General features: G+C 40.2%; 1 protein-coding gene across 1 annotated transcript in view; it reads right to left on the bottom strand.

The window, feature by feature from the left end:
- The window catches only part of PLG (plasminogen), a 157,477-nt gene extending 144,513 nt beyond the window's left edge, over positions 1 to 12,964 (bottom strand). Inside the window, exon 1 of the mRNA XM_082251594.1 lies at positions 12,817 to 12,964. Coding sequence (XP_082107720.1) covers positions 12,817 to 12,865 — 49 coding nt within the window. The 5' untranslated portion in view covers positions 12,866 to 12,964. The remainder of the gene's footprint in view (positions 1 to 12,816) is intronic.
- Between the last annotated feature and the right edge of the window lie 293 nt (positions 12,965 to 13,257).

Raw genomic sequence — 13,257 nt, 5'->3', positions numbered from 1 at the left:
TGGGCAGAATGATGAGCCTGCAGAATAATGGGAGGGTTAACAACAGGGAAGGAGGTACACCTACAGAAGGGCCCCCTCACAGGAAGAATGCACTGAAAGTGATCTAGGACCCTAATGGATAATACAGGCGGTCCTGGCTTAGGTAATAAATCCAACAAAAAGACAGGGTAGGGAAAATTATTGGCAGAACAATCTGGCTAGGAAGTTCCAAAGGAGACATTCACCACCTCGGCAGCCCCAGAAGTAGCCTCAGACTGCCTACCACACTGGGGTAATGTGTGCGATCACCAGTGCTTTATAAATGCACAGTAGTAGATTCCACAGGGACACAGGAAGGGAGGCAATGCCACTTATCCCTAGGCGCTGAACAGTTTAGCGGGATCAACAGGGTGTAGGGCGTGATGTCCCAGGCAGTGTCCCCTCACCCCCAAATGTCTTTTGAAGTAACATCAGTAGGGACCAGTTCAGGCACAGGCCCCGTCAGCGCTCGCTTGGCCACTGGGACTTATAAAATCCCCATCCACATCATCTGGTGGTAGTTGCTATTTGCCAGGCCCCACCTTGTTTGCAATTCAAGGCTCCAGGTTAGGTTCTAACACTGCTACTCTCACTGTAGCTATTGAAGATTCACTGGGCATCCTCAGTTGCCATTAGGATGTCCCCAGTGGACCGAACCGCATGGCCCACCAGGGCACAGCATTGGTGGTCAGGGAAAGAAGGATGGAAGCTCAAAGTCAAAATGGTGACTGCAACGCCATGTCCCAGTGTCTGAAATCAAAATCGCCGCCCCGCAAAAGGCATGACACTTGGTTTAGCGGCGCAAAGGACAGCAGGGAAAAGCAGCTGCCCTCAGGCAAGATGGCGCAACAGAGCCAACATCTGGGAGGACTAGGGGAACTGGGTACCCAACCCCACACCATTTCCCCCCAAGGGGCATAGAGGCAGAGGGCGGACTAGCAAGGAGTCCAAGGCCTATGAGGGAACCCGGCAGGGCTAACTACCCCAGGGAGTACTTTTGCCCTGTACTGCGTCCAAAGGAGAGGGGGAAGAATCTGCTCCGATTAACAGAGGATTTAGATATCACTCTTGAGACAGATCCTTCTCACCACCAAAGTGGGGGGCTTTCAGACAGGGTACTACTGTGACATGGACTCTGGCGCCCGGTCATGTCCCGGTGAGATGTTTAACTCACTGGCTGCTCCGGTCCAGAATAGGGCAAAGTACTGTCCAGTGGCTGGACAGCATGTAAGCAGTTTTGTTAGGTCTCAACATAAGAGAGAGATCTTTTATTTTGTATTATTTGAGATACAATAACCACAAATATTGTAAGCAGTGTTGTTAGACTTCAACATAGGATAAATCAGGTAAGAGTCAGGAAATTAGATGACACATGTTTTAGCTTGCATTATTTGAGACAATAGCAACAAATGTTGTACAGTGGATGTAGAGTATGTAAGCAGCTTGATTAGGTGTCATATAAAGAGGGTGAGATGAGCCAGATTTATCTTGAAATAGAAATTAGAATATATCATTTAGTGGACAATAGCCGCAAATATTGTACAGTGGCTAAACAGCGCAGCTGCAGATGGCAGTTGGCATCAGCTGCAATCTGGAGCTGCAAAAAAAGTACATTATATTCACCCCAAGTTCGTCAATCTGAGCCCCATGTTATCCAAGCTTTTTGCGCTGCAATCTCTCCTCTATGTAATTTAGTGAACATTTTTTATTTTTGCTTACTGTATATTATTTTTTTATTTTTATTTACACATGTACTCTCATTGCTTTCTGCATTTATGGTATTGATTTGCTGATTGGGCTGTACATAGCAGAGGCCAGGCATGTCTGCAAGTGCTCTACTTTTCCAGCTTAATCTTTCTCCTCTGAAATGTGGTCAGTTTGTGAGTGTTTCTACTGTCCTTGCACTCCAGGGCCCCCAAAATGTGATAGGTAGTCAGGAAATCAAATACATAATTCAAGCCCCTTGCAAGTCTGATAGAGCTCCTTGGATTTTGAACCTCTCTATGCAGCTAGGCTCAGAAAAAGTCTCACGCATGTGGCATCCCCATACTCAGGAGGAGTAGCACAATGTGTTTTGGGGTGTAATTCTAAGTATCTCATGCTGTGTGGTACAAGTATCTTATTAAGTTACTACGTTTGTGTTAAAAATACATTTTTATTTTCTTTCTGCATTTTCCAAAAGCTTGTGGTGGGAAAATGGAACCTTCAAAACACTCACCATGCCTCTTAAAAAATACATTGGAGTGCTTACTCTCCAAAATGTGGCAATTTTCTGGATGTTTCTATTGTCCTGACATTCCAAGGCCTTCAAACACTTGATAAGTAGTCAGGAAATTAGATGCCTAATTTATACCCATTGAAAGCTTGAAGGTGCTCCTTGGATTTTTGGGCCCATTATGTGGCTAGCCTGCAAAAAAGTCTCACATATGTGGTAACCTTATACTAACTGGCACAGTGTGTTTTGGGGTGCAATTCCAAGTATGCCCACGCTGTGTGTGAAAAATATTTTAATTGACAGCTGTGTGCAAAAAGAAATACAATTTAATTTTCTTCCTTTATTTTCCAAAAACGTGTAGAAATGTGTGATCTTCAAAAGACTCACCATGTTTCTAATAAATATCTCAGAGGGTCTACTTTGCAAAACAGGCTCATGTTATTGGTGTTTCTTCTGTTCTGGCACTTTAGGGATGGGTAGTCAGGAAATAAATTGCATTGATCAGGCCTCTTGCACACTGCTGCTCTAAAAACAAATTTTTAGGCATACAGGTGTTTTTTTTTTTTGTTTTTTATTGGTGTAAATGCATACCATTGTTTTCAAAGTGCCTGTACACACAAGTGCATAAATATCCATATAGATCAGTAAGAAATATCAGAAATCTGAGTTGCTAGTCAGTATTTTAGGTGCGTACATGCACAGATATGAGCATATGTGCATACAATATGCCCCTCAATAAAATATTGTATTCAGAAAGGTAGAACTTATTTTATGTGGGTATGTGCAAATATGAGCAAAATTAAAGCCTGAAACTTAAGCCAGAAATACTGATGCTACAACTCCTCAACCTAACGTCCTCTTTTGACCTAACCCAATGGACACACACTTCCACTCACTCCAATGGTAGTACCCTCAACCAAATTTTCTCCCATCTCTGCTCTGCTGGCAACCTTACCAACACCCCCTTTCCTCTCTCTCTGTTCACAACCTCATCAGTTTCACTGTATCCTTGCCTCAAATCACCCAACCCCCCAAGCAGCAAACAATTACTTGTAGGAACCTTCGTTACTTTAACCCCTCTCTCCTCTATTCTGCTACTGACCACCTACATGACATTATCTCTCCCCTGTCCTGTCCTGACCTGGCCACCTCTGTTTACAACAGTTCACTCTCGTCATCACTTGATGCACTTGCTCCTCTAACTACACGCAGAATCAGGCCCCGACCATTGCAACCCTTGCAAACTGACAACAGTAGAAATCTCAAGAGACACTGCCGTGCTCTTTAACGACGATGGCGTAAAACCAAATGCTTGCAGGACTTCACCCTATATAAATCTTCCATCCAAACATACAATTCATGCCTCCATGCTGCCAAACAAGCCTACTTTGTCTCTCTTATCACTACCCTGTCATCCAGTCCCCGCCGGCTCTTCTCAACTTTTAACTACTTCGTCCCCCACCCCCTCTACTCACTAACTCACTCACTGCCCAAGAGATTGCCAATCACTTCAAAGACAAGGTTGATGCAATACGTAAGGACACCTCCACTGCGTGTACATCTTCCCCACTCAACATACCTTGCGTAACAACACAGTCAATACTCTCCTTCTTTGAACTGGCTACTACTGAAGAGGTTAAAAAACTGTTTTCAGATGCCCACCTAACCACCTGTTCCCTGGATCCTGTTCCCTCACAACTATTACGGACATCCTCTTACTCTATCCTATGCTCCCTTACTCACATCTTCAATCTCTCCACCTTCCCCTCCCCTCTAAAACATGCGCAGATCACTCCCATACTTAAAAAGCCCTCACTAGACACCACCAACCTGAACAACTTAAGACCCATTTCACTGCTCCCATTCACTTCTAAACTTCTAGAACGCTTAGTCTATAACCGTCTCAGCTCCTACCTCAATGAAAATAACCTTCTTGATCCCTTACAGTCTGGCTTTCGCTCGCAGCACTCTACAGAAACTGCCTTACTAAAACTCACAAACGATCTACTAACTGCTAAAACCAATGGCCACTACACCATACTTCTATTACTTAACCTTTCTGTGGCCTTTGATACTGTTGACCACCCGCTCCTTCTTAATAAACTCTGTTCCCTTGGCCTCCAAGATTCTGCTCTATCTTGGTTCTCCTCCTACCTATCACAGCGCTCCTTCAGTGTTACCCACAACTCTACCTCCTCCTCCCCATTGCCCCTTTCTGTGGGGGTTCCCCAAGGCGCTGTTCTTGGACTCTCCTCTTCTCTATCTACACTGCCTCCCTTGGTCACTTGATAACTGCCCACGGCTTCCAATACCATCTATACGCCGATGACACTCAAATCTATCTGTCTACTCCTCACCTCACTCCTTCAGTCTCCTCTCACATTGCTAACTTACTTACTGACATATCAACAGGGATGTTGCACCACTTCCTCAAACTAAGTCTCTCTAAAACTGAGCTGGTAATATTCCCTCCCGCCCGTGCCCCCCTCCATGACTTTTCTATCAAAATTAGTTATGCAACCATCAATCCCTCCCCTCATGCCCGGGTACTAGGTGTAATCCTGGACTCTGACCTGTCCTTTCAGCCCCAAATCCAATCATTGTCAAAAGCTTGTAGACTTCACCTCCGCAACATCTCTAAAATTCACCCCTTTTTAACAACTAAAACCACCAAGCTACTCATTCACTCCCTTGTTATTTCGCGCCTCGACTATTGCAACTCCCTTCTCATTAGGGATGATCGAACTTTTGAAAAGTTTGGTTCGACCAGAACACCCGAACTTCCCAAAAGTTCGGCCCAGATTTCAGAACCCCATTGAAATCAATGGGACCCGAACTTCGGTAATCAAAAAACACCATTTTGAAGCCCTAAAACCCAATAAATGCTCCTAAAAAGTGCCTAGGGTTCTGGCTCGTGCCCCAGGGACTATTAATCACACAAAAAAAGTTCTTAAAAATTGTCATTTTTGATAGAGAGCCAATTATTGAAAAAAAAAAAAAAAAGAGATTTTTTGATTTTGACTTTGGATTTAGTGTCTGTGTGGGTCTAAAAAGTGTACCTGTGAAGTTTCAGCTCTGTAGCATGTCCAGAACCATTAAAAAAAAGATTGTTTGTATTATGTCACTTATAGAACAGGGATATGGCTTCGCTATTTTCACACCTTGCAGGTTTTGTAGCAAGCGTTTTTTTGGGCATTTTTTGGGGGTTATTGGAGGCAGGCATAACATCAGAACTTCTGTGTAGGGGTATATATACACACACACTTATATGTATATATACCCATACACATATATAGGTGTGAAAGTAGCAGAACACTATACTTGCGCTAATGAAATAATTAACACCAATATGGTTACGCTCCTATCACACCTATATATGTGTATGTGTAAAATACATATAAGTATGTGTGTATATATACCCCTATACAGAAGTTCAGATGTTTTGCCTGCCTCCAAAGAACCCAAAAAAATGCCCAAAAAAACGCCAGCGCCAAAAAAAAAACACCCAGGTGTGTTTTTGCAGCAGGCGTTTTTTTGGGCATTTTTTTGGGGTCTTTGGAGGCAGGCAAAACATCTGAACTTCTGTTTTGGTGGTATATATACACACACACTTATATGTATTTTACACATACACATATATAGGTGTGATAGGAGCATAACCATATTGGTGTTAATTATTTCATTAGCACAAGTATAGTGTTCTGCTACTTTCACACCTATATATGTGTATGGGTATATATACATATAAGTGTGTGTGTATATATACCCTTATACAGAAGTTCAGATGTTTTGCCTGCCTCCAAAAAAATGCCCCAAAAAACGCCTGCTCCAAAAAAAAAAGGCCCAGGTGTGTTATTGCAGGGTTTTTTGGGCATTTTTTGGGGGTTATTGGAGGCAGGCATAACATCAGAACTTCTGTGTAGGGGTATATATATACACACACACTTATATGTATATATACCCATACACATATATAGGTGTGAAAGTAGCAGAACACTATACTTGCGCTAATGAAATAATTAACACCAATATGGTTACGCTCATATCACACCTATATATGTGTATGTGTAAAGTACATATAAGTATGTGTGTATATATACCCCTATACAGAAGTTCAGATGTTTTGCCTGCCTCCAAAGACCCCAAAAAAATGCCCAAAAAAACGCCTGCTGCAAAAACACACCTGGGCGTTTTTTTGGGCATTTTTTTGGGTTCTTTGGAGGCAGGCAAAACATCTGAACTTCTGTATAGGTTTATATATATATATATATATATATATAAAGAATATATACACACACACTTATATGTATTTTACACATACACATATATAGGTGTGATAGGAGCGTAACCGTATTGGTGTTAATTATTTAATTAGCGCAAGTATAGTTTTCTGCTCCTTTCACACCTATATATGTGCAGGTGTATATATACAGACATGTGTGTGTATATATACCCCAATACACAAGTTTAGATGTCATGCCTGACTCCAAACTTGTCCTCAAAAAATCCCTATAAACGCCTACAGCCAAAAAGCAGGCTGACAGGCGAGAAGCCATATCGCTGCTCTGAAAGTGACCTAAGAGAAACGATGTTTTCTCTATAGTGGTCACCCTGTTATGGAAGGGTTTGGTCACCCTGCCATAGCAGTCAGTGTCAGTTCACCCTACACTACATTACGGCCACCCTGGCACTTAACACTTTCCCTACAAAAACGAAATTTTTGCATCTAACTAAAGTGGAAAATAGCACCCTAACTACACTAGATATACCTTTCCTCATACTAATAAATGCTAAATGACACTTTTGAAGCAAAATTAACAGAACTGCTTCCACTCTCTTCCATGTCTCTGTATTACAATGCTAGGAATTTGGCGGGGGCTATCTTATATACTGGGGGGCGTATTCACTAATGATTGGCCTAGGGACCCCCTAGTCACTCCAATCACATTCCTAGCATGCTCCTGCCCCCTCAATTGGCTTTTACTAATGGTTCTGGTCCAATCATGGGCTTGTAAAGCCCATTTCCTGCCCCATTGCATTTTGGTCAGTTCTGGTTGCCGAATTCCAAACTTTTTCAGCAAAAAGTTCTAAATTCCGCTGAACCTCGAACAGTCAATGTTCGGGTCGAACCGATGGTCGACCCGAACCGTTCGATCATCCCTACTTCTCATAGGCCTACTACTTCATAGGCTATCCCCTCTTCAGTCTATCATGAACGCTGCTGTCAGGCTTATCCACCTTACCAACTGCTCAGCATCTGCCTCCCCTCTTTGCCAATCCCTACACTGGCTCCCGATTGCCCAGCGAATTAAATTCAAAATACTAACCACAACATACAAAGCCATTCACAACTCTGCCTCGAGCTACATCACCAATCTTGTCTCCAAATATCACCCAAATCGTCCTCTCCGCTCCTCTCAAGACCTCCTACTCTCAAGCTCCCTTGTCTCCTCCTCTCACGCTCGTCTCCAGGATTTCTCCAGGGCCTCTACCATCCTCTGGAACGCTCTACCTCAACCTGTACGGCTATCTCCTGCTCTAGCTGCTTTCAGGCGATCCCTGAAAACTCATCTCTTCAGGGAAGCCTATCACACCGCCAACTAATCTGCCATCAGCTCATTCCCTACTCTTACAACCTCTTGTAACACCTGCCCCACCCCATTAGATTGTAAGCTCTTCTGAGCAGGGCCCTCTTAATCCTCTTGTATTATATTGTACTGTAAATGTACTGTCTTCCTCTAATATTGTAAACTGCTGCATAAACTGCTGGCGCTATAGAAATCCTTAATAATAATAATAATAATGTTCAAAAATCAGTACTGTGTGCCAGTACCCTTATGCTCCTTGAAAGCCTATGCATTTGGAAGCAAAAAAAGTCACACGCATGTGGTATTCCCATACTAGAGAGGAATAGAAAAATGTGTTTTGGGGTATAATTGCAGGTATGTCCATGCTGTGTGTGACAAAAAAAAAAAAACTTGTTCAAATTACAACAAATATTTTGCAAAAAAAATGGGGCAAAAAAATCACAACGTCAATAAACTCACAATGCCTCCTAACAAATACCTTGGGATATCTACTTTCCAAAAAAGGGTAATTTTGGGAGTGTTTGTACTGTCCTGGCTTTTTTTGGGCTTCAACAAAGGAGATAGCCAGACAGAACATTAGGGATGATCAATTTCACACACATTATATATATATATATATATATATATATACATACAGTGCTTTGCAAAAGTATTCGGACCCCTTGAACTTTTCGACCTTTTGCTACATTCAGGCTTCAAACATAAAGATATAAAACTGTAATTTTTTTGTGAAGAATCAACAACAAGTGGGACACAATCATGAAGTGGAACGAAATTTATTGGGTATTTTTAAACTTTTTTAACAAATAAAAAAACTGAAAAATTCGGCGTGCAAAATTATTCAGCCCCTTTACTTTCAGTGCAGCAAACTCTCTCCAGAAGTTCAGTGAGGATCTCTGAATGATCCAATGTTGACCTAAATGACTAATGATGATAAATAGAATCCGCCTGTGTGTAATCAAGTCTCCGTATAAATGCACCTGCACTGTGATAGTCTCAGAGGTCCGTTTAAAGCGCAGAGAGCATCATGAAGAACAAGGAACACAACAGGCAGGTCCAAGATACTGTTGTGGAGAAGTTTAAAGCCGGATTTGGATACAAAAAGATTTCCCAAGCTTTAAACATCCCAAGGAGCACTGTGCAAGCGATAATATTGAAATGAAAGGAGTATCAGACCACTGCAAATCGTCCACACACCTACACAGGTTAAACTGGATGTACTATTGTCTTTATTCAATCTCAACTACTATGTAACTATGTAAGGTCTTTATGCACCTTGCTTTGTGCACTGGCGATGGTCATGTTGGAACAGGAAGGGGCCATCTCCAAACTGTTCCCACAAAGTTGGGAGCCTTCAGAATTCCCTTCACTGGAACTAAGGGGTCAACATCATCTTCCCCAGAAAAACAACCCCACACCATAATCCCCCCTCCACCAAATGATTTGGACCAGTGCAAAAAGAAAGGTCCATAAAGTCATGGATGAGCGAGTTTGGGATGGAGGAACTTGACTGGCCTTCAAAGAGTCCTGACCTCAACCCGATAGAACACCTTTGGAATGAATTAGATTGCAAGCAAGGCCTTCTCATCCAACATGAGTGCCTGACCTTACAAAATGCTCTTCTGGAAAAATGGTCAAACATTCCTTCCCAGCCTTCCCAGAAGGGTTGAAGCTGTTATAGGTGCAAAGGGTGGGCCAACTCAATATTGAACCCTACGGATGCCACTAAAGTTCATGTGCGTGTAAAGGCAGGCGTCCCAATACTTTTGGTAATATACACTATAGCTTGTAGACCTATTACACAGACTAAATAATATACACTTATTTTACTAGAAAAATGCAGCAGAATACATTGTGGTCTAAATTTATGAACAAAGATTATTTATTTGCAAAACTGTATAGCAGAAACTAAGGGAAACATTTTTTTTTTGGTTCAAACATATAGATCATTTAGATTCCTTTAGATATATATATATATATATATATATACACACACACAATATATATATACACAATATTATATATATATATATATATATATATATATATAACAGCGGTGTATAAATTTGACCTAAAGAAAGCTCTATCTGTCCCAAAAAATAATATAAAATTTGTATGGTAACAGTGTTGCATGACCAAATAAGTATTAAGCTGGGTACACACAGTCCAAAAATAAACAGCATAAACAGCATTTACCCTGTGTGTATGTTGGTCTGTCTGGCAAAAGCCAGTAGCCGATCGACTACCGATCAGCGCTGTCAGCCAACTGCAGAGATCGCTGATTGGAGTGTTCTGGCAGGGGGGGGGGGGGGGCGTCACCCTGTCTTAACAAAACAGCTGAGTGGAGGAGATCACTGAACTAACCTTGCATGGTTAGTACAGCGGTTTTTACTGGAACTGACCATTTTCTTTTGTTCAACTTGCGGGGTTGAACAAAAAAAAAACTGATAGTGTGTACCCGGCTTTAGTCAAAGTATCTCAGTGCTGAAAACTAAAAAATGGCCTGGACAAAAACAGGGTTTAACATTCAAGTTGTTAATAGGAGTTGATTAAAAATAATTTATATTCAATGTGGAAATAAACATTTGATTTAAAATTTTAAACATAGATAAACTTTAACCCTTTAGTCTAGCTGACACCATGTAAAGCTTATGCTGGCAGCAACATGCCAAGTCCAGTTGAATGTGGGTAACTACTAGTAGATATACCATGACCTGAACAAAGGAGAACCTTCACAGACATACAAACTTGAAAAAAATGTTTACTGCAGTCCTGTTCCCAAGCATTCCATGAATAGTGCAGAACTTCAACTTGTGTAAATTGAAGAATTAATTAAACTAGAAGGATGCCTCCATTTTACCATGGTTTTTTATTTCTTTATGAGCGTTCTTAAATCCTGACAGTTTGCAAACCTGCACCCATCACGATAGATTTATAGAAGCTGCACTACAGCTAAGAATGCTAGTTTCCCCGTGATTTCAATACTTCTGGTTTTTGACCAGAACAAGTAGTTATCAAAAAAGGGCAGAGAAAAATCTGAATTCCAATTTCTGATCTTTACCTTTACTACTGTAGGGAATCTCATATCTGACTCCTGATACATGTCTCAACTGTAAGTGATATTTTTTGTACTTTCATAACACCTGCATCTCCACAACTGGCACATGCAATGTAAAACTAAAAATGAGGAGGCACAACAGATATTATTTCAGCCACCTTTGTATTTCCCCTTCTTTGATTAATGCCTCTGCTGGTGAAAACTGTGCAGTTATAAATCACAATGGGATACTATTTTATTTCCATACTTTACAGTCTACTATATAACATAACTCACAGTGGGATGGGTTTCCTTATAATGAGAATTTGGAACCTTACAGATCTCCAATTTTGGGAAAAAATATATGCAATCCACATTCTAGTAAATCCATTAAATATAAACAGTATATATATATATATATATATATATATACGTATATATATATATATATATATAAATATATATATATACACACACACTAAAAGGAAATGTATATGTTTTAAATTTACAGATCATTTAAAGGGCTTTATGATTGTGGACTCATTGCGAAGTAAGAAAAAACAAGTAAACATCTCTACATTTTAGCCCTCTACCCGTAATCATGACATACAATAGTGTTATGAGATCACCTTTGCTCGTACTTCTCAAATCCCTAAAAACAAGTACAGGTACACTTTGGGAGACAGAAAATTTTGTCTTCCAAAGGCATACCTGTACATGTTTTTATGTATTTATAAAAATAAAAGAGAATTTTTAGTGCATACTTGCGTACATTCACTATTTTACCTTACATATAGACTGATACTAATGCCTTGGAAACACTGCAGATTTTAGAGTAGGGGGAATAACTGATAACAGAGTGCCGTATCAGCATCACAAACATTTTTTAATTATCATGGCCCAAAAAAAAAATCTAAAAGAAACATAAAAATCCTTACTAGATTGTATCTGGTTTCTTCTTGTCTGTCGAAACTCTATTTTAACTTCCTTGCCCCTCGGTTTTAGGGGATGTAATCTCCAAAGTACTACAGTATGTACCATATATGGGGGGAAAGCCCTAGACTCAGGGGATTTTGGAATACAGTTTTTGCCCTACTGATAAGGGTTACCAGAGTCTCAATCCAACAATTCTCACATATTGCGCTATTAAATTAACCAATTTAGAAAGTCTCCCGTGCTATTAAGAGACTGATATTTTTTATCCTTTTAGCAGTTAAATGAACTATTGCCAGATTGTAGAAAAAAACTGCAGTTTAAATTTCTCAGGTTTGGCAGAAAGTATCATAGATCGTGACACATGAAAAATTTGCTAGCATCTTTCAGGATACGGATAAGCATTTTGAAAAGGTTTGGAATCCATAGGCGTGCTACATGCTTGTTGATCTCTAATTTTCTTGGGCCACGCATTTGATCATCCCTACAGTCCTCTGGGATTCTTTTTTCGCTTATTCTTTTCTGCTTTTCCCTTCCACTTCTCTTTCACTTATTTCTTCTATGGGTCATTATATACTCAGGTGATTGTGACACAATCCTGTGCTGTAGATATGTGCCTTGTGGTGACTGCTATGTCATTACATGTATATATTAAGTATGTGAGAATCTGTGGATTCTCTCCAATGACTGTCTTTTGGAGCAACTCTAGCTAATTTTTTTTTGTTGCAATGGCGGGCTATTGTTAGTATCGATTCTGATTATCACAACAATTTTTTTCATTCTCTGAATCCTTAATAAAAACATTGGAAGTAAAACAAACTGAAGGAATAAAAAGAAAGTTTGCTTTTACATGCTTATGCCAGTCTTACAATTACTATCCTTCTGTTCAGTCCGATACATCAAATATTTATTCCAACAACTCAAAAAGCTCTGTTTTAGCAATCACTTTCTTCAAAACAATTTTAGCAAATAAAATTATAAGCATTCCTAAGGCAAATGTAATGCATTTAAATCCAAAATCTTACCTGAACATGTCAATGCAATAAGGAGAATCACAAGTTTGCTAGTGATCATGGTAGGTGAGGTTTAAAAATGAGCTGAAAATTCTAACCTAAATGCACTTTTGATGATGGACACAACAGTCACTTACGCAAACAGTGCAACTTGTTTCAATCAATTATTATCTAGGTGACCTCTAGAACCTTATACTATAAATTGTTCAAACATAGCCTTGAATGGAGGTGTTGTAAGCTCTTATTTACGTTTCAGGCTTACTAAGTAGAATATGTAAGTTCTACGCAAATCTCTGTGGCCCACAAAAATGACTGTGCACATTTTTAAAAAAATTTGTAGAGTTGAGTGCTTAATATCACACTCTGTTCTAAGTCTCCCATACATTACGACTCCCTGTAACCCTAACCTTCACACTAAACCTTCCTAATGTAAACTTAACTTTTTGCTTACAC

The sequence above is a fragment of the Pelophylax lessonae genome, assembly GCF_965119305.1.
Source record: "Pelophylax lessonae genome assembly, chromosome: 3".
Classification (NCBI taxonomy): Eukaryota; Metazoa; Chordata; class Amphibia; order Anura; family Ranidae; genus Pelophylax; species Pelophylax lessonae.
The sequence above is the reverse complement of the archived record's forward strand: the minus strand, read 5'-3'. Positions and strand labels throughout refer to the sequence as shown.